The sequence below is a fragment of the Labeo rohita genome, chromosome 19, assembly GCF_022985175.1.
Source record: "Labeo rohita strain BAU-BD-2019 chromosome 19, IGBB_LRoh.1.0, whole genome shotgun sequence".
In the NCBI taxonomy this organism is placed as follows: domain Eukaryota; kingdom Metazoa; phylum Chordata; class Actinopteri; order Cypriniformes; family Cyprinidae; genus Labeo; species Labeo rohita.
Window position 1 is genome coordinate 18,344,869 of NC_066887.1, and position 24,374 is coordinate 18,369,242.

Consider the following 24,374-nt stretch of genomic DNA (forward strand, 5'->3'; position numbering starts at 1 on the left):
CTGAGGTCTTACCAGTCCTGCTGATGTGTGTGTATTTTTAAATTCCCCTAATGTCCCTCTGTGGGTGTTCAGTTTTGGATAACACAGTGCTTTCTGGGACGTGAGTGAATGTGTCCTGTGAGTGTGTGTATATTTATGTGTAAAGAGCTCTAAGTTTTCCCATATTGCCTCATCGCATTTGTTGTCTATTTACACCCATGCGCCAAAGGAAGGCGAGAAGGTGTTTATGTCTTTTAGTAGATTTGTCTCAGCAGTGACATTTGGCCCTCGAAAAAACGGGTGCATTTCTGCTCTGTGCCCACCGACCTTGCCCAGCTGCTGTGTGTCATCAGAATTCCGGGCTAGAGGTTTAGGACTCGTATCAGTGGGTTTTCATGTTAATTGCTGGTGTTAGGAGGAGACTCTGTTTGTTTATGAATAGGTGGACCCTGAATGATTGATTCTCTCATGTGAAACGTTTGAAGTAAATCCTATGAGGTTGCTATGGGTCACCTGCACCTACATAAGAACTAAACAGATTAGAATTTAAGAAATTATATGTAAATAAAGGAAACTCGAGCTTCGTCTTGTCATGTTACATGCTGTTGTCCTCATTTTTTCCCTCAAGAACCTGTCTTATATTCCTTGAGAAGCATATAGAAACATGTTCAATGTTATGACATGAAAATAACCACAAGGGCCTTAAAGTGATCAGTGATGAACATATCTGCACTTTTAAGGGTCAGTTCACCCAAAAATGAAAATTGTCAATAATTACTCATCCTCATGTCGTTCGAAACCCGTAAGACCTTTTTCTTCTGAAGATATTTTTGATAAAATCTGAGAGTCTTTGACACGCATTCATGAGATTACCACGTATACGTGTGGTGCTGTCTAGATTTTTGCAGTGGAAATTTCATCTGATATGGAAAGTAACAATTATTATTGTACATTTTTACACTTTTCACATTTTTACGCTTCTTTCCTGACTAAATGTTTGGATGTATTTAAAAGTTAAACAAATTAATAACATGTTTCGTTAGTTTTTTCATCTTTGCTCATTTTCTCCTTTTATTCCAAAGCTTTAAAATTAAGTGGTTAATGAACGTGCATTGAAATGTCATTAAGTTTAAAAACAAAAGCAAGGGGTTCACTATTCAAGAACATTGCAAAGTTGCACAAGAGTGCATGTACAGAATAAAGCATAGGGCTTAAGAGGCAAAGGACTAATGCATTCCACGGTTGCTCTAAAGCAGTGCATATAGCAGCAACCGAAGCCATTAGGACGGTCTGCATAAAATCACATAAACTAAATGCAAGGTATTGATTGTTGATGTCCCTCTTCTCCGCTCCATCATCAACCATCAACACCACATAACTTACGCATTAATTCTCAAACTTTTATAAGCATGGTTTATTGCAATATAAGAAAGTGATGAGAGACTATTACTATTCTTATTTTACTATTGTCCTTATGGTTAGGTGACACGCAGACAATATTGGCATTTACAAAGGCACATGTTCAGAGCTTAGAATACTGTACAGCACATCCCCAACACCTGTTCGTGAGGGTTAATCTTGGCATTGACATCAACAAGATGGCCTTTTGATTGATTCTCTCGATATGACTGAGTGCATGTTTACACAAAAGTACATTGATCCAGCATGTAGTTGGATAAATGTTTGATGTTTGCACTGTGTGTGAATTAGCTACTTCAACTTTAAGGGGGGATTTATATATTTATTTTCTATTATTCTTTTTCGTAGTTTTTAAGGTTGCAAATTGGTGAGGTTAGCCTGGTGCAGCAATTTGTCATTTGGCATAACAGTAAGTTGAAGGGATAGTTTACCCAAAAATTAAAATTCTGTCATTAATTACTCACCCTTGTGTTGTTCCAAACCCGTAAGACCTTCGTTCGTCTTCAGAACACACATTACCAAGAACATAGTCCATGTGACATCAGTGGATCAACTGTGATATTATGAGCTACGAGAATACTTTTTATGCACAAAAAAACCTAAAATAACAACTTATTCAACAAATCTTCTCCTCCATGTCACCCATAATAGTATTTTTGAGAGTACCACAATGCATGCTGCTGATGTAGAACATGCATGCGCTGCGCCTTGTTTACGTTCACGGTGCGTTTCCATTACAGCATCAAATCTCCGCTATGAAGCGAGTGAAATTTAGGGCAGAGCATGCATCTGAAAACAATGTTTACACCCTGTTTGCGTTTCATTTTCTTCTTTTAGTAGTGGTTTGCAAACTTTACACTTTATTGGTGCTGTCTAGGTACAACCTAAACTTCAAAATGATGAAACAGTCTATAGACTCAGCCGCTCTCAACACTTTCTCCGCACAGCTTTCGATCCCATAATGCACTGTGCGAGCGTTTAAGCTCAACTTCCATTGGAATTAATTGAAAACGCTCACTCTGCTGCGCTCGCTACGTGCCAGTGGAAACGCATCAGAGGAAAACATGCGCATGAATGAACTTTTAGTTTTAATTTTAGTTTTTGCGCACAAAAGTATTCTTGTGGCTTCATAAAATTACGGTTGAACCACTGATGTCATATGGACTACTTTGTTGATGTTCTTGGTACCTTTCTGGGCCTTGAACCTGTCACTTACGTTGCTGTCTATGAAGGGTCAGAAAGCTTTTGAATTTCATCAAAAATTAATTTGTGTTCTGAAGATGAATGAAGGTCTTACAGGTTTGGACCAACATGAGGGTGATCAATTAACGACAGAATTTTCATTTTTTGGCTAACTGTCACTTTAACGTAAATTATTTGACCTTTTAAACAAACGCACTTGAGTTTTTGTTACAAGTTCATGTTATAGATCTATAATATAGCAGGAAAGTAGTTATTAATTTATCGCTTTATTTATTATGTTAATTGTCATCTTTCTATCTCAACCGACGCGCAATCACTGTGATTAGGTTACCTCAGCCATAGGTGCTATGACTAAGTTTTTGGTACAGTGAATTTTCTTTAAAAGACCATATTTGTTTTCATTTCTTTTGGAGGGTTTTGTTCCTGAGGGAAAACAGAAACCATAATCCGTTCATCTAAATTTGGTGGCGGTGCCAGCCATCCCTCCCTCTCCTCCTCGCGTCTATCCTGCTCTCACTTTCATCAACATCGCGCTCCGCGGAGCACGTGCCGGTTACGCACTCTCTCCGTTCACACCGCCGAGCGTCTTGGACTCTATAATATGTCATGGACTTTTGGGACAGTCTTGAAATGACCGAACTACGGGCACGACTTTGAATTCATCTCTCACGGACCGGCTCCGCTCCTCCCCAAAGAACCGGAATCAGCGTCGCGCTCCGGAGGGGGAAAACCGGGCATGTCGTTTACTTCTAAACATTTCTGCTGTGTGCTTAGACAGGATTTGTCAGGAAAACTTGAGTTATGGCATGCGTCGGGCTTTTTTGTGACGCTGGGTGTATTACAAAACTTTTGAGTAATTAATTCGCACGGTAGTGTCTCACCATGAAGTGCTCATTGTCCACTTACGATTTAAGATGAAAACCGAGCTGCTGAAATATTCATATCAATGTGGAGTCAGGGCTTTAATGGACGTGTCTTTGTGATTAGTGATAGTGACCTTTAAATTAACAGTGATAACATGTAGACGCGCTCTTTGAGGCTTTTCAACTGTTTCACCTGAGTAAGCCACGGTTATTCACTTGCAGGTTGTTAGAATGAGCATTTTGTCTTTTAAAGGGAGTAATTGTCTTTAATTAGTAGGCTAATTGAGTTAAATGTCCTAATACGTTGTTTTGTTATTTTGCTGATTACAACAATCATTTTTTGTTTAAAAGTGATTTAATATTACAGATCGGTTTTTTTTGACCAGTGTTCACACTTTTCTACTTAATCAGTTATCGGTTAACATCGAGTCCACCGATAAATTCTAATAGGTCTCTAAAATAGCGTTAATTTTTATGGTTATTTGCGTAAATTATTCAACTTTGTATGTTACATGTTCATTCTTAAGTGAACTGTAGATATATTTTGTTTGTCAAGATTAGATTTGAATTTTAATAGTGGTCTTTGCAGCTAAACTGTTTAGGGAAAAGTATTATTATTATTAACAATAATACACAGTATGAATTATTATTAATAATGCATACATTTTAAATATATTATTAATAATACTATTGTATTTTTATCGTAGTATAATTATTTAGCTATTATTGTGCTAGAAATCAAATCAACTTAAACAAATACAAATAATCGTTATCGGTCATTTGGAAAAGAAAAACAAAAAAATATCGGTCAGTCTGTGCTGTATATTTTGCACTAGTTTGCTTGTGTCAACACAATAATGTTGGGCAGCCCTTCAAATAACGGAGGCATTAGGATGCTGGCCCCCCCTGCACCCAATGATGACAGGCGGGTCGAGTTCGTGGCTCTCACGGCTGTTCACACCGAAAGAAGCGAGCCGTCGACCCCAGAGCGCGGACACCCGTCTCACCGCACCGGCTTACTGGGCACTCCGCTGCCGGTGCCACCGGGCCCGAGGGCGACCCCTTCAGCCTCCAGCAAACGCTACAGAAAGTTACAAAACTGCCTGTACAACGTGCTCGAGAGACCCAGAGGATGGGCGTTCATCTACCATGCTTTCATGTAAGTCACCCATACTTTTAAAATGCACTTTTTTGGTTTTTGTTTTCCAAAGTCTTAAGCTAAGCAAGAAGCATGTTGATAAATCACCTCGGAGAAACGGTTAATGACTGCTACATAATTCGCTCACACAAATGGACCACCTGCCACGCGCTCACCTGAAGTCAGCAGCGGTCTCTAATTCTGAACAAGCTGAGTCGAGATATTTTCTTATTAGGTGACCCTTCCAGTAGACCATATCATTTCAGCATCAGCCAAGATTGATTTTCATCTCTCACAATTGGATTAAATTCCCATGCTGCGTTCTTTCAACAAATCAAGTTTGCTTGAGCGTCCGTTTGACATTTACAGATGCGTCGTATAGGGCTTTAACTTGGTTGCAATCGTAAAATGCTTTGGGATGCTCTAATACAGCATATTATTAAATGTTTTATTCATTGTTGCTCGTTGTGTTGCCAACTAAAAGAGCCGAGTATTTAGCAAGAGAAGTAGAGCAAGTGCTCCGCCATGCTAACTTTGACACTTGTTTATTCAAAGTTAGTTATTAGCCCACTTCTCTTTGCTTGAGAGTCCTGAATGGTCCCTATTCTAAAATAATCCACTATATCATTGTATTTGACTGGTCAGAAGTTGTTCCTCGCAGGCAGGCACATCAGAGTTCATTTATGGATGTCCATGACTATAATTTCAGCCATGTGCAATGGAGGCAGGTGTATGTTGTCTTTTAATTTAGTATTGAACAGTTCTAACGTATTTCTTTCTTGAAATGTGATTTCTTTTTAAGAAGGCCCTTTCTGACCGCCGTTTTTATCCTCTTGTACATCCACCTGTCATTCATCTCCTTCACTCAACAGCACAACACAGAATTAATTCACGTCTCCTAGTGCTTTTTGTTTTCAGGCCTAATCTAATTGCAAATTCCAAAATAACTTGTAATCACACAGCTTCAGGGTAAACAATGTTTTAGTTTTTTAATTTAAAATACATGTATATGTTTTGATTGTTTTAAAGGGGTCCTATTATGCTTTTTCAAAGTCTTGATTTTGTTTTGGGGGTGTACTAGAACATGCTCTCATGCTTGGTGGTTCGATAAGCGCATTATTTTTCACATAATTTACATTATTACAGTACATTTCTCCCAGCCTGGCACAAATAGCTCGATTAGTTCTGGGTTTAATGAAGGCCAGCCTTCCGAAAAAAGGAAATGTGTTATGATTGGTTAGCTATCCTAATGCGTTGTGATTGGCGAACAGCTTAGAACAGTAGTGCTAAGTCCCATCCTTAGCCTGCGAGATCGCAGATACATGATCGTGCTAATTTATTTAATTATTTTACATAATTAGTTTCATCGCCCCAAACCAGCTGCAGCATAAGACTAAAAGCAGCCTAACATTATCAAAAAACATCATCACTGATTAGCCTAGCCTATTCTAGTGTAAGTTTATGCATTTTAAAAAACATTCGTGTTATAAGTGAAGCTATCAACACTGTATGATGAATAAATCTCTTACCACACACTGCACACGTCTGTGGCACGTTACAGCTCTGAAGTGGCCACTCCAGTCAATGCTTGTGTTTATACCCGCCGCGCTGTGGTTTGTTGAAGCCGCTCTCCGTGCTGTATCGCTAAAGTTAGGCTAATCCCCCACCTCGTCCCTAACAATTCGAATTTCATATAATTAACCCCATAATTATTCGCATAATTAACCCCTTTAACTAATATGTGGTGCAAATTAAGTTATTCGTCTTTTTGCACTTTAAAGTCAACATGAGTTTCGCTTTTACTACTGTAACATGACGTATTTCCAAGTGAAACAGGATATTCAGTGAGAAAAAATGTAGGGTGGGATTTGATTTTATCCACCATGATTAGCACATGGAAAATGGGTGTGGGTTATCAGAATGGAGCCAGACAGAATGTGATTTTCCTAAAACAAGACCAGGGGTCAGGTTCACCAAAAAAAAAAAAAAAAAAAAAAATTCTATAATAAATTGTAAGAAGTGAGACGTTCATTAGAATATTCCTAGGTTCGGTTCTTGAGAATTATAGATTTAATCTTGGATGCACATGACGTGCGTTTTTTAATGTAAAGTACATGAAGTGTGAGTCAGAAGGTCACTAAAGTTCCCATACTAAATCTAGGCTCAGCAACTGTTTCTGCAAGTGTAAGTTCTACATGAAGTACCTGTATACCTATAATCATAGACTTAAATGTATCCCGTCACGTTTGATCAACCTGCTAAAAGAGCCTTCCCTTTGTCCATGAAGAGGAGATGTCTGGTCTGGCGTGTTTCACCCCAGTGTAGTTTAAACAAGTATAACAGTCTCTAAGCCACTGCCACTATTTGTTTACACCAGCTATGTTGAGCACTCTCTCCCTCTTCCTCTCTCTCTCTTTCTCTCTCTTTCACTCTTTCTCTCTTATTCACTCTTTCTGTCTTTCACTCACACCCTCACACGTACTAAAAGCTCATATATAAAATACACTACCAGTCAAAAGTTTTTGAACAGTACGATTTTTAATGTTTTAAAGAAGTCTCTTCTGCTCACCAAGCCTGCATTTATTTGATCCAAAGCACAGCAAAAACTGTGAAAATGTGAAACATTTTCTATTTAAATATATTTTAAAATGTAATTTATTCCTCTGAATTCATAGCTGATTTTTTAGCATCATTACTCCAGTCACATGACCCTTCAGAAATCATTCTAATATTCTGATTTGCTGCTCAAAAAACATTTATTATTAATATCGTGTTCAAAACAGCTGAGTAGGATTTTTTTCAGGTTTCTTAGGTGCATAGAAGGTTTGAAAGAACTGCATTTATCTGAAATAGAAATCTTTTGTAAGATTATAAATGTCTTTATTGCCACTTTTGATCAATATAAAGCATCCTAGCTAAATGAAAGTATTAATTTCTATCATTTCTTTCCAAATAATTATACTGACTGCAAGCTTTTGAATGTTATAGTGTATAATGATACAAAAGCTTTTTATTTCAGATAAATGCAGATCTTTGCATCTTTCTTTTCATCAAAGAATCTTGAAAAAAAGTACTGTAACAGTAAAACTGTTTTAAATATTGATAATAACTGTTACGAATCTAGTCGGTGAGCTGCAGACCGCTCACCACCAGACGTCGCTCTCGCCTTTTTGTCACGCACGGACTGTCACACTACACCCCGGACTACACTCCCCATCAGCCATTGCACTTCACCCCCGTCCAATCAGAGACAGTATAAATACCCCGGTCTTCCTGTCACTCTTCGCCGAGTATCTAATTGTGTTCATCATTCATACAAAGCGTCTTTCCTTGTTAGTCTGTGTCTAGTTTCCTTGTTTTTGTCCATTCGGAACTCTCGCCTGTCTGACCACTCTTTTGCCTAGCCCTTTACGGATTACGTTCGCCGCTGTATCGACCCTCGCCTGCTATATGGACTATTCTTCACCTTGCTGTCCAAATACCTGTTTGCCGTTGTTTGACCCTGCCTGCCTGACCATGTCTATGTCACGTCCCTTCAATAAAAGTATGCAGATGGATCCGCTCGTCTCTCGTCTCGTTCCCACTGTGACAGAATACTCGGCCACAAAAGGATCCAGCAGCTTTTCACCCGGACATTCGGCAGATATGGACTTTGACTTCACTCTCTTCAGGATCAAACAGGGACAACGTTCACTCAACCAGTACATCCGTGAGTTCTTAGCCCTAGCTAACTATTCTACTCTCCCGGACTGCACCATAATTGAGATCTTTTGTGATGGCGTGAATGAGCCGTTAAAAGCAAGGCTGAGACGCGAGGGTCCGCGCTCTTCGCTAGTGGCTTTCATGAACTTTGCGTTTATGTGTGTGGGCTCGCCGTGTACTGTGGGAGTCGCGGAGGAGGAACGCGACAACGCGGACATGGTAGCCGCGAACCCCTCTCGCAGATTGGCGGTCACGCCGGATCGCGACCCCACAAACACGTTTGCCGCCTGGATCGCCCGTGAAATGGCGGCCGTGCAGGAGCGCGCTCAACCAATGGCGGCGACAGCGGTGCCCGTTCACAAGATGGCGGCAGCGCCGGCGCGCGCTCACAAGATGGCGGCGACGGCGGAGTCTGTTCACAAGATGGCGGCGGAAACAGAGCTCCGTCACGTCACAGCTGCCATACCAGAGCTAGATGGAGTTACAGCTGCATTTCCTGAGTCAAGTCAAGCTTCCAAGTCAGGTCAAGTTGCAGCTGTACGTCCTGAGTTAAGTCAAGTTCCCAAGTCAAGTCAAGTTGCAGCTGTGTTTCCTGTGTCAAGTCAAGTCAGAGCCATCGCACCTATCTCAAGTCACGTTACAGCCATCTTTCCTGAGCCAAGTACAGTCAAGATGGCTGCCACGCCAGAGCCACTGCACAGGTTGGCCGCCGTCTCCAAGCCACTCCTCAAGATGGCCGTCATCCCAGAGCCGGTTCACAAGATGGCCGCCATCCCCAAATCTGTTCACAAGATGGCAGCCCTCCCACAGCCCGCTCACATGATGGCCCACGTGCTGGACTCACCTCTAATAGCTGTATGGGCAGCCAAGATGGAGCTCCGTCGCGTTACAGCTGCTGTTCCTGCAAAAACAAGTCAGGACACCGCTTCATTTCCAGTGTCAAGTCAAGCGTCTCCCAGGCCAAACCAAGCTAAGGCCGCTCTTCCAGAGCCAAGTCAAATTGCAGGTGCATCTTCTGAGTCAAGTCAAGCTCCAGCTGCCACTCCAAGGTCAAGTCAGGCCTCCAAGTCCGGTCAAGCCTTTAAATCCGATCAAGCTTCCAAGTCTGGCCCAGCAACAGGGTCAGGTCAAGACACAGTCGCTGTTCTCCACGAGTCAAGCCAATACACTGCTGTTCTCTACGAGTCAAGCCAACACACTGCTGTTCCTCACGAGTCACGCCAAGTCACAGCTGTGCACCACGAGTTCAGCCAGGAGCCAAGCCAAGTTACTGCTGTTGTTCCAGAGCCAAGTCACGTTACAGCTGTCATTCCCGAACTAAGTCACGTTACAGCTGTCGTTCCTGAAACAAGCCAGGCCAAAGCTGATCTTCATGAGCCAAGCCAGGTCACAGCAGATCTTCGTGAGTCAAGTCCAGTTTCCAAGTCCTGTTTTAATGCAGCTTCAGCCTCCAGTCAAGCTTCAGCCTCCAACCAAGCTTCCGAGTCAGGCCAAGCCAATACTGTGATTCCAGAGTCAAGCAAGTTCACTGCTGCTGCTTCAGAGTCCAGTCAATCCTCCAAGTCACGCAACGTCAGGGCTGTCGTTTCTGAGTCGAGTAAGGTCTCAACCGACATTCCCGAGTCAAGTAAGGTCACAGCTGGTCTCCGTGAACCACGTCAAGTCACAACTGAGCTTCATAAACCTAGTCTTGTCTCGCTCACCCACCCAGAGCCAGGTCTTGTCTCGTCAGACCGCTCCGAGCCTAGTCACGTTTCATCAGACCGCCCAGAGCCCGGTCACGTCTCGTCTGACCACCCAGAGCCTTACCAGGCCTCGTTCGACGGCCCAGAGTCAAGTCATGCCCCGTCCGACTACCCCAAGTCAAGCCACATCTCGTTTGACCTCCCAAGACCACGACCTATCGGGATAGCCAGTGCATTGGGCCCACCACAACCTCCCGCTGCTGCTCTACCTTTAATGGCGATTGCCATCTGGTGTGTGTGGGCTGCACACTGTGCCCCTGAGGCCACGCCTGCTCATAAGTCAGCCCCTGAGGTCGCGTCTGCTCACAAGTCAGCTCCTGAGGCCACGTCTGCTCACAAGTCAGCTCCTGAGGCCACGTCTGCTCACAAGCCTGCTTCTGAGGTCACGTCTGCTCACAAGCCAGCTCCAGAGGCCACGACAGCTCACAAGTCTCCTCCAGAGCCCCCGTCTGGTCACAAGCCTGCTCCAGAGCCCCCGTCTGGTCACAAGCCTGCTCCAGAGCTCCCGTCTGGTCACAGGCCTGCTCCAGAGCTCCCCTCGGTCGGAGAAGCCGCGCCAATACCTCCTGAGGTGTCAGCTTCGGCTGTAGATCCTCCCTTGGAGGTGGCGTCCCCTTACAAGCTCTCTGCTTCTCCCCCTATTCTGTCTGCCTCCTCTGTCCCTGCTTTCCCCAGGTCCCAGACCGTGACGCGGCCTCCTGCTCTGCCCCGGAGGGCCGCTGCGCCTCCTGCTCCGCCCCGGAGGGCTGCTGCGCCTCCTGTTCTGCCCCGGAGGGCCGCTGCGCCTCCTGCTCCGCCCCGGAGGGCTGCTGCGCCTCTGTTCTGCCCCCGGAGGGCTGCTGCGCCTCCTGTTCCGCCTTCTGTTCCGCCCTGGAGGGCTGCAGCACCTTCTCCCCCTATTCTGTCTGCCTCCTCTGTCCCTGCTCTCCCCAGGTCCCAGACCGTGACGCGGATTCCGGCTCCGCCCTGGAGGGCTCTAGCGTCGCCTGCTCTGCCTCCGGCTCCGCCCTGGAGGGCTTCTGCTCTGCCCCGGAGGGTTCCTGCTCCGCCTCCGGCTCTTCCCCGGAGGGCTCCTACTACGCCTCCGGCTCCGCCCTGGAGGGCTCCTGCGCTTCGTGCTCTGCCTCCGGCTCCGCCCTGGAGGGCTTCTGCTCTGCCCCGGAGGGCTCCTGCTCCGCCTCCGGCTCTGCCCCGGAGGGCTCCTACTACGCCTCCGGCTCCGCCCTGGAGGGCTCCGGCGCCTCATGCCCTGCCTCCGGCTCTACCCTGGAGGGCTTCTGTGCCTCCTGCTCCGCTTCCAGCTGCACCCGGGTGGGCTCCTGCTCTGCCGGTCCTGTCTCAATCACCGGGTCCTCCGCAGGGACCTGGTCCTCCAGCCCTTGCCCTGTCTCGCTCCCGCCCCACCACTCCCATGGACTGTTGTTCTGTTGGAGCGTCTGGAAGCCGCTCTTTGGGGGGGGGCTATGTTACGAATCTAGTCGGTGAGCTGCAGACCGCTCACCACCAGACGTCGCTCTCGCCTTTTTGTCACGCACGGACTGTCACACTACACCCCGGACTACACTCCCCATCAGCCATTGCACTTCACCCCCGTCCAATCAGAGACAGTATAAATACCCCGGTCTTCCTGTCACTCTTCGCCGAGTATCTAATTGTGTTCATCATTCATACAAAGCGTCTTTCCTTGTTAGTCTGTGTCTAGTTTCCTTGTTTTTGTCCATTCGGAACTCTCGCCTGTCTGACCACTCTTTTGCCTAGCCCTTTACGGATTACGTTCGCCGCTGTATCGACCCTCGCCTGCTATATGGACTATTCTTCACCTTGCTGTCCAAATACCTGTTTGCCGTTGTTTGACCCTGCCTGCCTGACCATGTCTATGTCACGTCCCTTCAATAAAAGTATGCAGATGGATCCGCTCGTCTCTCGTCTCGTTCCCACTGTGACAATAACAATAATAAAAAATGTTTCATAAAGAGCAAATCAGCATATTAGAATGATTTCTGAAGGATCATGTGACACTGAAGACTGGAGTGAAGATGCTGAAAATTTAGCTTTGATCACAGGAATAAATCACATTTTATATATATATCAATAGAAAACTATTATTTTAAATAGTAAAATATTTTAACTTTCTACTGTTTTAGTAGTACTTTGGATTAAATAAATGCAGGCTTGGTGGGCAGAATAGATGACTTTTAAAAATTAAAAATCTTACTGTTCAAAAACATTTGAGTGGTAGTGTATATAAGGTAAACACCAAATTTGAGATGTTTACCATTTCATGATCTTTGTCAGAAATTATGGGATTAATCACAATTATTTTTAAGTACTCTACTTTCTATACCGAATTGAAAACTCACTGTGTAAATTGGTCTTTATATATGAAAATATATATTAGTCTTTATATTTTAGGAGGGGCTCCATATACTGTTATCTGTCCTTTGACAGGTTTGGGCTGATACGCTTCGATGCAGAGAAAATTCATAAGTTCAAACTTTTTTAAACTTACTTTTATAGATGTAGATACTTCATTTGCATTTACAGCAGATTAGTTGACAAACAAATGGTTATTATGTGAATTTATAGGTTTGGGAAAAGATTATAGCATTCAGAAATCATCTGCGTGAACTCTTGAACACGTCTGAGCAACACGGTAAAAATGTAGATGCGCATTCTTATAATAATACACTGACTCTCTGTCCAATGAAAGAAATACAGTGAGGAGTTATTAACAGTACGTGACGTGTCAAGGTTATGGCTCTCAAATTTCAGACACCCAGTGTCTAAGTCTCTGTTTCTATTAGCGCCTGGGCATGTGGCATTTGGATGATGTATATTCTGTCAATGTATGACATTAGTATCTGAGTTTACCTTCTATATGCCATCTGAGAACCACTGTCATGACGTGGGCATCGATGTGACTACACGTCCAATCGATTATTTAGTGTCAATACTTTGCAATGACAAATTCAAGTTAATTTCTACTAGTGGTATTTCAGCCAGAGTCTCTTAAATGTCTAAATTAGCCCAGCGTTAATGGGAACTTAAACTGTAGATTAGAACCATACTGCATGGCTCAGGGAAATGAAGTAGCACATTGATCATTAAATTGAAACTGCGATTAAGCAAGGGGTGTAATGTCTTGATCGCTTAATTAGCTCTGCCCTATGAGGCAGCTGGAGGCAATGTGTTTCTCTCATGGTACCTTGTGTTTGGCACGACTGTTGTGAAGAGCTTTTCAAACAAGCTTTATCATTCTGATCTCATGCTGAACACTCTGGCTCTCTCTAAAACTTAACAGTTAGATGTTTTCCTCACAGATTTTAATCACGCCTTCTAAATTGGTAGGGAATCATGTGAGATGCTCAATATTTTGACTCAGCAGTAGAAAGCTTGTGTTTAATGGACAGTTTGGATGAGATTAGCTTTCTAACCGACATTTGACTTTAGGATATTAAGTAAAGATCATGTTCCATTGATATTTTACTGGGCATTTTATTATAAATTTTCTACCGTTAATATCAACTTAATTTTTGATTAGTAATATGCATTTCTAAGAACTTAATTTGGACAACTTTAAAGACAATTTTCTCATTATTTTGATTTTTTTCTTTCACCCTCAGATTCCAGTTTTTAAAATAGTTGTATCTCGGCTAATTGTTGTCCTATTCTAACAAACCATACACCAATGGAAAGCTTATTTATTTAGCTTTCAGATGTGTTTAAATATCAATAAAAATTGACCCTTATAACAAAATATAACATTACAAAGTAGGGCGGGGCGATAATTCGATAACGATAATTATCGCGATATAATTTTCCTCGATAAAACGATATGAAGAGTTCGATAAATGTTCGATATAATTTTTATGCACCAAAAGCGGAACGAAATAGCGCGACTCATTTGAATCGCCCCACACGGACCGTTTATCCACTAGGAACAAAGTGCAAATAGCCGCGCTGCGCGAGCTCACTACAAACATTGCATTTATTATCTCGATGTGGCACGGGCGCGCCTGGAAAAACCAAGCGCGTCGCTTCCGTATGACCGCAGCTGCCACGCGCATACATTTGAAATAATGACCTTGAGCGCGCAAAAGACGCGATATGTGAACGGCTCTGTCACGCGAGCACTAAACAGCGTGTGAGATCCAGTGTGAAACACTTGAATTCAGCGATGAACACAAATGACTCTGTGATTCAAACTAGTTTAAAGCTGTCTGCAATGAGACAGTCGGAAGCGTTTTTTAATCTACACATCGCCATCATTTACCATGGATTTACTGTAGTAACACTCACTGCACCATGGTATTGTGGCAGCAATGTGGGATATTCACATTAAATTTTATTACAGGAGTAATGGTATATAGTTATAGTATGTGTGTATTTGTGATTAAGCTATAGCATGTGTGCATTTATACTGAATGTTACCTACCTATAAAACTATGTAGTTATATTTTTTACATGGTATTAACATACCATTATGTGTGGTTTTAACTGTGTTTATCATGATTTAAAATGTATGCTTTCTACTATGGGAGACCAATGCTTAAAAAAAAAAAAAACAGGTCAGAATAAATTTAACCATATAAAACTGAGGTTGCTACAATTTTTACAGATGTTACTGATTGATAATGAACAAAAATGTACCTCTGCATCCTCAAGCTACTATCAAATGTGCATTTCTAAGAGACAAAAAAAATGATATTATTATCATTATCATTATTATCAGACAACCCACACCTGTTTCTTGATGTGAAACAATATAACTCATTAAAACATGCAGAAATTAATTTTTCTATTTAGATATTTGTTTTGTTAGGGAAAATTAATGGTCTGGTTTCTACAACTTTCACTTTGGAGCAAAAATCTGACTTTAAACCGGAAAGAAATAAAGAATTGACATTTATCGACAATTATCGATATTGTGATAATTTTTTTTTTGCCCATATCGCCCAGCCCTATTACAAAGTTAATAAATTTGAAAAATAATCTGAAAAATTCAAAAACAGTTAAAAGTTAACTATTAAGAAGAATAGCTGGACATAAGTTCACACATAAATTCTTTTATGCCAACAAATCATTAGGATATTAAATTAAAATCATGTTCCATGAAGATATTTTGCAAATTTCCTATCAAAATATATCAAAACTTAATTTTTGATTAGTAATATGTATTGCTAAGAATTTCGTTTTCTCAATATTATTTTTTTTTTTTTGCACCATTAGATTCCAGATTTTCAAACAGTTGTATCTCTGCCAAATATTGTCCTAACAAACCATACATCAGTGGAAATTTATTCAGCTTTCAGATGCTGTATAAATTTCAGTTTAAAAAAATTGACCCTTATGACTGGTTTTGTGGTCCAGGGTCACATATTATTATATTATATTATGTTATACTTTTTATCAGAGATAATATTATACATTATGTAGTAATGAGTTAAGGTGAATATAGTGCTGGGCAACGATGAATCGCATCCAAAAAAAAAAAAAATTGTGTACGTAATATATGTCTGTTTACTGTCTATATTTATGTATATATAAATACACAAACATGCATGTAAGAAAAATGTTATATTTAAATATATTTATATTATTATTATATAGATTAATTATGTGCATATAAGTATTTACATGTAAATATTTTCAAAATATATACTGTATGTGTGTCTTTATATATACGTAATAAATAAACACAGTGCACACACATATGTCATGTACACAAAATTTTTTATTTTAGTTGCGATTAATCGTTGCCCAGCATTAATTATATTGTGAATACTATACTTTACACTGATACTACAATTACAGTAGTGAGCATTATTCATTTATTTATTTTTTTATTTTTACAATTGATAGAATGGCATTATTACCACAAATTTACTTTACCCATAAGGATTAAGGTTCACACGGCAGCGCAAAAAGAACAAAAAATGGGTTTGTGTGGAGAAAACTCACGTTTTGATTCGGACAGGATTGAAATTACAAATTATGTTACTGTTAAACTTTTAACTTCTTTAAGGAAAATACAGAGGGACAAAATGCACTTTGTCCACCCAGTTGAGTGAGCCATTACATACAAATCTGACTCGAAAGGACACCTGCTGCTGTTCCTGACATAAATTCCTTCTCTCGTGACGCTGAGACACATTGCTAGGACACGAGAGGAACCTTTGACACTGTTAGAAGTTCGACACAAATGGCTGGTAGCCTGTAAAATGTTTATGCATGGGAAAGGATTGTTTTTCTATCGCCCCAGCGCTCACCCCAGATTAACTTGTCTTGTCGTAGGGTAAACTTACAAGCTATCAGAGTGTTGACGTGACGTTTTCTAGAGATGGGGGGTCAAAGGTGAACATATGTAATGTACATGAGCGCATGCCTAGGATGCAGCTGGAGTTTTAGTAGGCCGAAGTTGACCTTTGGTTGCATCCGTTTTTCATAGCACCACATATAGAAAATCACATGCTGTTTTCAACAGGCCCCGAGCAAACACACAAGGGCTTTCAGAGCTTCACAGCGGTTCTTGGACTATAAATGAGGGCAACGGTGCCAGGAGTTGTTAAACAGTCTCAAACTGAAGAGGTGAACAGCAATGATTACAGTGGAAAACATCTTCATCCCTCGAACAGCCCCCGAGTCACGTTTCAACCTCACCCTACAAATTAAGCAATAATTGAGCTCTCGTTTTGTTAAATGACTTCCTTGTTTATAAATGACTTTCGGATTAATGAAACATCTTTGCGGCTTAATATAATAAAGATGGTATTGCACAGAAGAAATGGACGTAGCCAAAAGAGAAGGATAATATGGAAGTCAGAGAGCCGGGGGAAAAGTGAACAGGCCTGCATTTTTGTCTCCTTTAGGATTCAGTCGTGTTTTGCAGTTTTACCCATTCTTTAACTTTAAGTAGTCAGCCAGAAATAACAACTTGTCCAGAACTGGTGCTCGGCCCCTTAAAGTGCTGTACACTTGAGTTTGAGTAAATAAATATATAACAAAAATTGCGCTCCCTCGGCACAAACATGTAGCCTCGCGCGGTGGAATTGCGTGTGTAAGAAATGCTTTTGTGCTCGTAGTGCTGTTGCGCTGTTCAATAATGCATTTTTGTGCTTTTAAAGAAATTACGCAGCGATCATAAATCCAACGGGGATAGGACCCTCCTCTCACGGGAAGGTCATTGATTTTTCTTCTGTGGTGGCCTTGACCTTGTCAAGTCTAGCTGCTGACCAGAGGGGCCACTAGGATTTTTAGGATTTGCAGCATTAAGGATGCCAAGATTTTTTTGCACAGTAGATTTGTAGCGAAAAGATTTGTAGGCCCTAGACAAACCACAGATTGTTTGTCCTGTCCACCTCTGAATGACAAGGCAATGATTTAATACACATGCTGTAGTAGGCTTTTAAACATAATGATGGCAGATACTTTTCCAGTAAGCAGGACGGTTATGATAAAGTGTGTTGAGTGATACCTTGAACTGTTTCTCCAGCTTTGAGTTGCCTTTGTTGTTTGGTGAGATGGTTTTATTTTATTTTATTTTTTTTATTTTATTTTATATATATTTTATTTTAGTTTTATTCTGTATGTTTTGCTTTTTCTTTTCTTTTGATTTTGAACTATTTGTTGTTGTTTTTTAAGTTTTGTTTTTCTTTTTTGTTAGATTTATTTATTTTTTATTTTATTTTGGTTGTTGAGCTTTTTCTATTTTATTTAGTTTTTTGGTTTTGTTTAGATTTTTAATTCTTTTTCTATTTTATTTTATTTTATTTTAATTTGTTTTGTTTTTTATTTTAGTTTTAAGGGGTTTAGCCTTTATTTTGTTTTTATTTAACTATTTATTTGTTTATTTTATTTTGTCTGTCTTTTTGTTTGATTTATATTATTTTGGGAGTTTTATTTGATTATTTATTTATGTTTTGTTTTTAGATTTTTCTTTTTCTATTTAGTTTTGTTTTTATTTAACTATTTATTTGTTTGTTTGATTTAGTTTTTCTTTTTTGTTTGTTTAGTTTTTTCTATTCTGTTTAGTGTTTTGGTTTTGTTTAGACTGTTTTTGTTTAGTTTTTATTTTATTTGTTAGTTTGTTTTTGTTTTTATTTTAGTTTGGTATGTTTAGCCTTTTCTTTTGGTTTAGTTTTTATTTAACTATTTATTTATTTGATTTGATTTTGTTTGATTTCTTTTGTTTGATTTTGTTTAGTTTATGTCTGTTTTATTTTATTTTTGGTTTTGTTTATTTTTTTTTCTATTTAGTTTTGTTTTTGGTTTATTTTATTATTTTATTTTATTTCATTTTTTTTAGTTTGATACATTTATTATTTTATTTTATTTAGATTTTTTTAATTATTTTTTTTAAAATAAAGTATATATATATATATATATTTTTTTAATAAAGTATATATATATATATATATATATATATATATATATAAAATAAAGTGTAAAAAAATATATTTATATATATTTATATAAATATATTTTTTAAAATAAAGTTTTTTTATTTATTTACTTATTTTGGGGGTTTTGTTTACATTTTTTTATTTTATTTTATTATTTTATTATTATTTTATTGCGTTATTTTATTTTTAATAATTTTGTTTTGTTTATTTTTATTTTACTTTGATATGTTTAGCTTTTTTTCATTTGGGTTTGTTTTTAGTCAACTATTTATTTGTTTATTTTATTTTGTTTTTCTTTTTTGTTTAAGACATCAGCCTTTAACTCTGTTTTTGTCTATACAGGACTTCTATATTGACCTGCAGTACCCAGCTTTGATCTTTTATTTTCTTTAAACAATTTTCTACCTGTAGTTTTTCATTTCCTTCACCATGCACACTGTATCTATGCATTAATTCCAGTAGATATATATCAGTCATATTTCAGACTTTTATAACATGGGCTAAGACAGTATGTTTAAATCCTCATTATTTATAGATGAAGGCAACTTCCTTTACACAAATTAGGAGATGAATGAAAATTTGCCTAAGCCTGTCCAGAATGGAAGCTATTTAGGCTGTCTGAATGACTGCTTGTGTTGCTTCAGGACTCGTATTTTATACTGAAAATCATGTGGTGATCCATCACAGTACCAAAATTGAATGTAACTTTGTGCTCAGCATATTCATTTATCCTGCTCATGACTGCAGTGTTGCTTGTTTCCCATTAGCCTGTTTTATTGGTTAGCGTCAGTGGAGTGTGTAAAATTCTGCCCCATTAAAAACACCCAATATTTATATAGCTATAACTCTCCATTCCATGATACGCTTCAGCAGTGTATTATCTCTTTTTCTCACACCACCTTTAATTTCCGCTCAAGCTACGGCACTCCCTCTCATGCCCATGCAGTGGCTATCCACTTATTTGACTAGTGGTAATAAGGTGAATTAGGTGGAAGAAGAGGAAATGCCTTTTGAGTCTTTCTGCTAAGTGCTAGTTGAGGGCACATTGAGGATTGATTGTTAAGTACTTGTGAGTGGACTATGACCTCAGGTCTTTGGCTTCACTTAAGTCTCAATAGGATGCTCCGGTCCTTCCAGGATGAAACACAGACATGCATCTGTTTCGTTTCGAAACAGATTTGCTAGTTTTGTGTTGTTTTGTACAATTTGTTTTGATTTTTTTTCTGAGGTGCTTCATAATGTTGTGTTTGTTTGTTTGTTTGGTTTCTTTCAGTTTAGTTTTATTTTCTATTTTATTTATTTATTTTCAAGTTTATTTATCAATCACGTTTCATCTTGTTTAATTGTTTGTTAATCCCATTTTGTTTAATTTTTTTCATGTTTCATCTAGTTTATTTGTATTATATATTTGTTTGTTTGTTGGATTTCTTCCTTTTTGTTTTTTTGTTTTTGATCATGTTTTTTTTTTTTTTTTTATTGTTTGTCTTGTCTTGTTTATTTGTTTGTTTGTTTGTTTTGGTATGGTCATTTTTTTGTTAATTTTTGTTTTAGGTTTGTTTTTTTATTTAATTGTTTGTTTTTGGTTTCCTCTTAATTAGTTTTGTTTTATTTTCATTTTATTTGGTTTGTCATGTTTCATCTAGTTTAATTGTTTTGGTTTATTTCTATTATGTTGATTTTTTTCATGTTTCATCTTCTAGTTTATTTTTATTATTTATTTATTTATTTATTTATTTATTGTTTGTTTGTTGGATTTCTTTATTTTTGTTTTTTGTCATGTTTTGTTTTAATTGTTTGTTTTGTTTGTTTGTTTGTTTGTTTTGGTATTGTCCTTTTTTGTTGAAATTATTTGTTGGCTGGTTTTGTTGGTTTCTTTCAGCTAGTTTTGTTTTATTTTGTATTTTGTTTTGTTTTATTTTTGTCATGTTTCATCTACTTTAATTGTTTTAGTTTAATTTCCATTTTGTTAATTTTTTTTTCATGTTTCATGTAGCTTATTTTTATTGTCTATTTGTTTAATTTTTTTTTGTTTGTTGGATTTTATGTTTTCATGTTATGTTTTTTTATTAAATTTTTTGTCTTGCCTTGTTTGTTTGTTTGTTTGTTTGTTTTTTTGGTATTGTATTTTCTGTTTTGTTTTTGATTTTTTTATTTAATTGTTAATATTATTTAGGGTTTTTTGTCATGTTTATTTTAATGATCTATTTATTTATTTTTTTGTTTGTTGAATTTCTTTCTCTTTTATGTAATGTTTTTAATTTTTTTAATTTGCTCTTGTTTGCTCGTTTGTTTGTTTGTTTTGGTATTGTCATTTTTGTGTTGAATTTTTTTTTTGTTTTTGTTTTGTTTTGATTTTTGATTTTTTTTTTCAGCTTTATTTATTTATTTATTTATTTACATTTTTCATCTACTTTAATTGTTTTGGTTTATTTCCATTTTGCTTAATGTTTTAAATGTTTCTGGTTTATTTTTATTATCTGTTTATTGATTTATTTATTTTGTTAGTTGGATATCGCTTTTTTGGTCTTGTTTTGTTTTTTAAATTGTTTGTTTTGGTTTATTTTGTTTTGGTTTTTTTCGTCTAGTTTATTTTTATTTATGTATTTGATTATTTATTTGGATTTGCTTCTTTTTTTCTGGTCATGTTTTTTGTTTAATTGTTTTTAAGTTTTGTTTTTGTTTTATTCTATGTTTTCACAAAACATTTGACTCTCAGAAGGTGGAGCCCCATTTTACGGTGGCGCCGTTATTTGCTCATTCACGGACCGAAGGCTGTTGCTCAGCAGATTGAGTTAAATGAGGTGTGTGTGGGGAATGCTCTCTTTATCTGCATTAGTTCACATTGTTTATTAAGGCTTTGAGTGACTTCATTATGTCTCATCCTCATAGGAACTACTTACTGAAGAGGCTGAAGGTTACTGGTCCTATGAAATATGTGCTTATTTCTCTTTTTTATTTTTTTCCTAGAAAAAAAAGCAATAATTAAGCAAAAAATGAGATTAGCATCACGCTAATTAGACTCTATTAGAACGGAGGAAGTGATTATGCAGGAATCACTCCTACAGCTTTAAGATGTTGAGTGGTGGGTCACTGTAGTCCAGTGTACATTCTGGAAATGTAAGAGAAAGTTTGTCATTTCCAGTCAAGACCAAACATGCATGGGGCCTGGTCTCTTTCAATGAATCTTGCATCCCTAGATTTCACGCAGTCCCTCCTCACATCTGTGGCAGTGCCTGCTGACACTGAACTGATGTCTCATTCAATACCCTGTCACATTCTGTACATGGCGAAGCGTCCAGCTGGCACTACCGGCTTTACTCAGGTTCCTGATAAATTTATACCATGGGAAGGTTATTCAGTGCTAATGTTAAGTATGTGTGTGGAGAGAGAGAGAGAGATTTCTTGTTTTGTTTTGTGTATCCATGCTATGGCAGCTGCCAACAGGCCCTCCTTTTTAAAGGCGATTGAACAGACCAGAAAAAAAAAAAGATTTTTTATTTATTTTTTATTTTTTTTTTAACAATTGGTTGTAACAATTTGTTTCATCATTTTAATGAAAACATTTAAATTTATGTTAATTTATACATGCATTTCTGTTGAAAAGTGTAGGTCTTTTTAATGTTTTTTATGTTTTTGAAATTAGTATTTTATGGTGACCATGGCTGCATTCATTTAATTTAAAAAATGTGTAAAAATTTTCTCAGAATTGTGTTTATATGTCGCAATTGTCTTTTTTTCTCAGAATTGTGAGTTTATGTCACAATTATGACTTTCTTCTCAGAATTGCCACTTTATTTCTCAGAATTGTGAGTTTATATGTCACAATTATGACTTTATTTCTCAGAATTGCAATTTATATCTCGCAATTGTGACTTTTTTCCTCAGAATTGCGACTTTATTTCTCTGAATTGCTCGTTTATATCTAACAATTGTGACTTTTTTTTCTCACAATTATGACTTTATTTCTCAGAATTTTGAGTTTATATGTCGCAATTTTCTTTTTTTCTCCGAATTGTGAGTTTATATCTCGCAATTTTGACTTTTTTCTCAGAAGTGCGACTTTATTTCTCCGAATTGCGAGTTTATATCTTGCAATTGTGACTTTTTTTCTCACAATTATGACTTTATTTCTCAGAATTGCAATTTTATATCTCGCAATTGACTTTTTTCCTCAGAATTGCGACTTTATTTCTCTGAAATGCGAGTTTATATCTAACAATTGTGATTTTTTTTTTTCAGAATTGACTTTATTTCTCAAAATAGTGAGTTTATATGTCGCAATTTTCTTTTTTTCTCAGAATTGTGAGTTTATATGTCACAATTATGACTTTATTTCTCAGAATTGCAATTTTATATCTCGCAATTTTGACTTTTTTCTCAGAACTGCGACTTTATTTCTCCAAATTGCGAGTTTATATCTCACAATTGGCTTTTTTCTCAGAATTACAACTTTATATCCCTAAATTGTGACTTTTTTCTCAGAATTATGACTTTATTTCTCAGAATTGTTAGTTTATGTTGCAATTATGACTTTTTTCTCATAATTGCAGTTTTATATCTTGCAATTGTGACTTTATTTCTCAAAATAGTTTGTTTATATCTTCCAGTTCCCAGTTGTGACTTTTTTATCATAATTGCAACTTTACTTCTCAGAACTTCTCAAAGTTTATATCTCGCAACTGTTATTTTTTTAAGGATTGTGAGTTTATATCTTGCAGTTGTGACTTTTTTTCTCAGAATTGCAAGTTTATATCTCTAAATTGTGCGCAAATCTGACTTTATATCTCACAATTGCGAATTATAAAATGAGATACAAACTCCCAATTCTGAGAACATCATTCTTTTTCCCTCTTTATATCTCACAATTCTGAGAAAAAAGTCTGAATTGCGAGATAAAAACGTATTCAGTGGCAGAAATGGGTTTCAGTGTCACGTGATCTTTTTTTTTCTTCCATCAAACATAAGAGTTCACTCTGCTTTTGTGGGAAAAAACACCTTTAATTAAAAAAAAATACTCCATACAACTTACACATTTTATTTTGTTCCTCGCACAAAGCAGTGCAAATTGTTATTCCCTGATAATTTTCTCTACTGCAGTTCTCAAATCTCATTTATGTTTATGCCTGTTCAAATATATGACATCATGCTGACATCCGTCTTTGATTCTCATGTGTCTCGTAGCCGATTGTGATACACCAAATGTTAATATGTGCATTTTCAAATTACATAAAAGATGAAAATAAAGTTAAATCATTGCAAGAACCGTTGCAGTAAATGTGCGGTGCATGGTGCGGTGGTTCGTCCTTGTGACAGAGCGCTGGAGAAGAAGTCCTGATGCGGTGTATTCATTTCTCCTTTCGGGGCAGAAATGTTTCCCGTGGGACGACCTGTCTCTCCCAGGATGAGCAGTGCAGCGGGTTTTAAGTTTCCAGGATAATGACGAACAGGAGCTTGGACTGTTCTCCAGATGATAGTCTAGTGTTCGCACTGTAATTTACAAACGCTGACTCAGGGTTAAGATTGTGTGTATTCTGCGCTTTGTTAGTGTTATTTTTTTTTCCCAATGAATCACGGTGATTAATTGGCATGTTAATCTAGCAAGTGCACAACTGCCAGTCAAATCACTGCTTTCACAAAGTCGGCCATGCTTAACAGATTTCCTAGAGCGGGTAAATAGTAAGGCAACCGTGTGCGATCACAAATCTGTATTTGTGCAACTTTCGTCATGCGAGGGATGCAGAAACTCTCTTGTTTTATTGACGTAATTCCCTATCCATCTGAATCTGAGAGTCACAACACCCCATCCCGTAGAGATCAGACGGCGAGCCGTGTTTGAAAAAGTACAGAGAGACGGGAAGACCAAAGGCCCAAAAGTGCATAACCGTCATAGCGTGTAACGTGATCCACGCCAGCGTTGATACCC

At 38.1% G+C, this 24,374-nt stretch overlaps 1 protein-coding gene across 4 annotated transcripts in view; it reads left to right on the forward strand.

Moving 5' to 3' along the window:
- The first annotated feature begins 3,138 nt into the window (after positions 1 to 3,138).
- Positions 3,139 to 24,374, forward strand: part of LOC127181769 (potassium voltage-gated channel subfamily KQT member 4) — a 70,058-nt gene continuing 48,822 nt past the window's right edge. For all 4 annotated transcript variants that reach the window (XM_051136680.1, XM_051136683.1, XM_051136681.1 and 1 more), the window contains exon 1: positions 3,139 to 4,623. In XM_051136680.1, the coding sequence (XP_050992637.1) occupies positions 4,322 to 4,623 (302 nt within the window). In that variant the 5' untranslated portion in view covers positions 3,139 to 4,321. The remainder of the gene's footprint in view (positions 4,624 to 24,374) is intronic.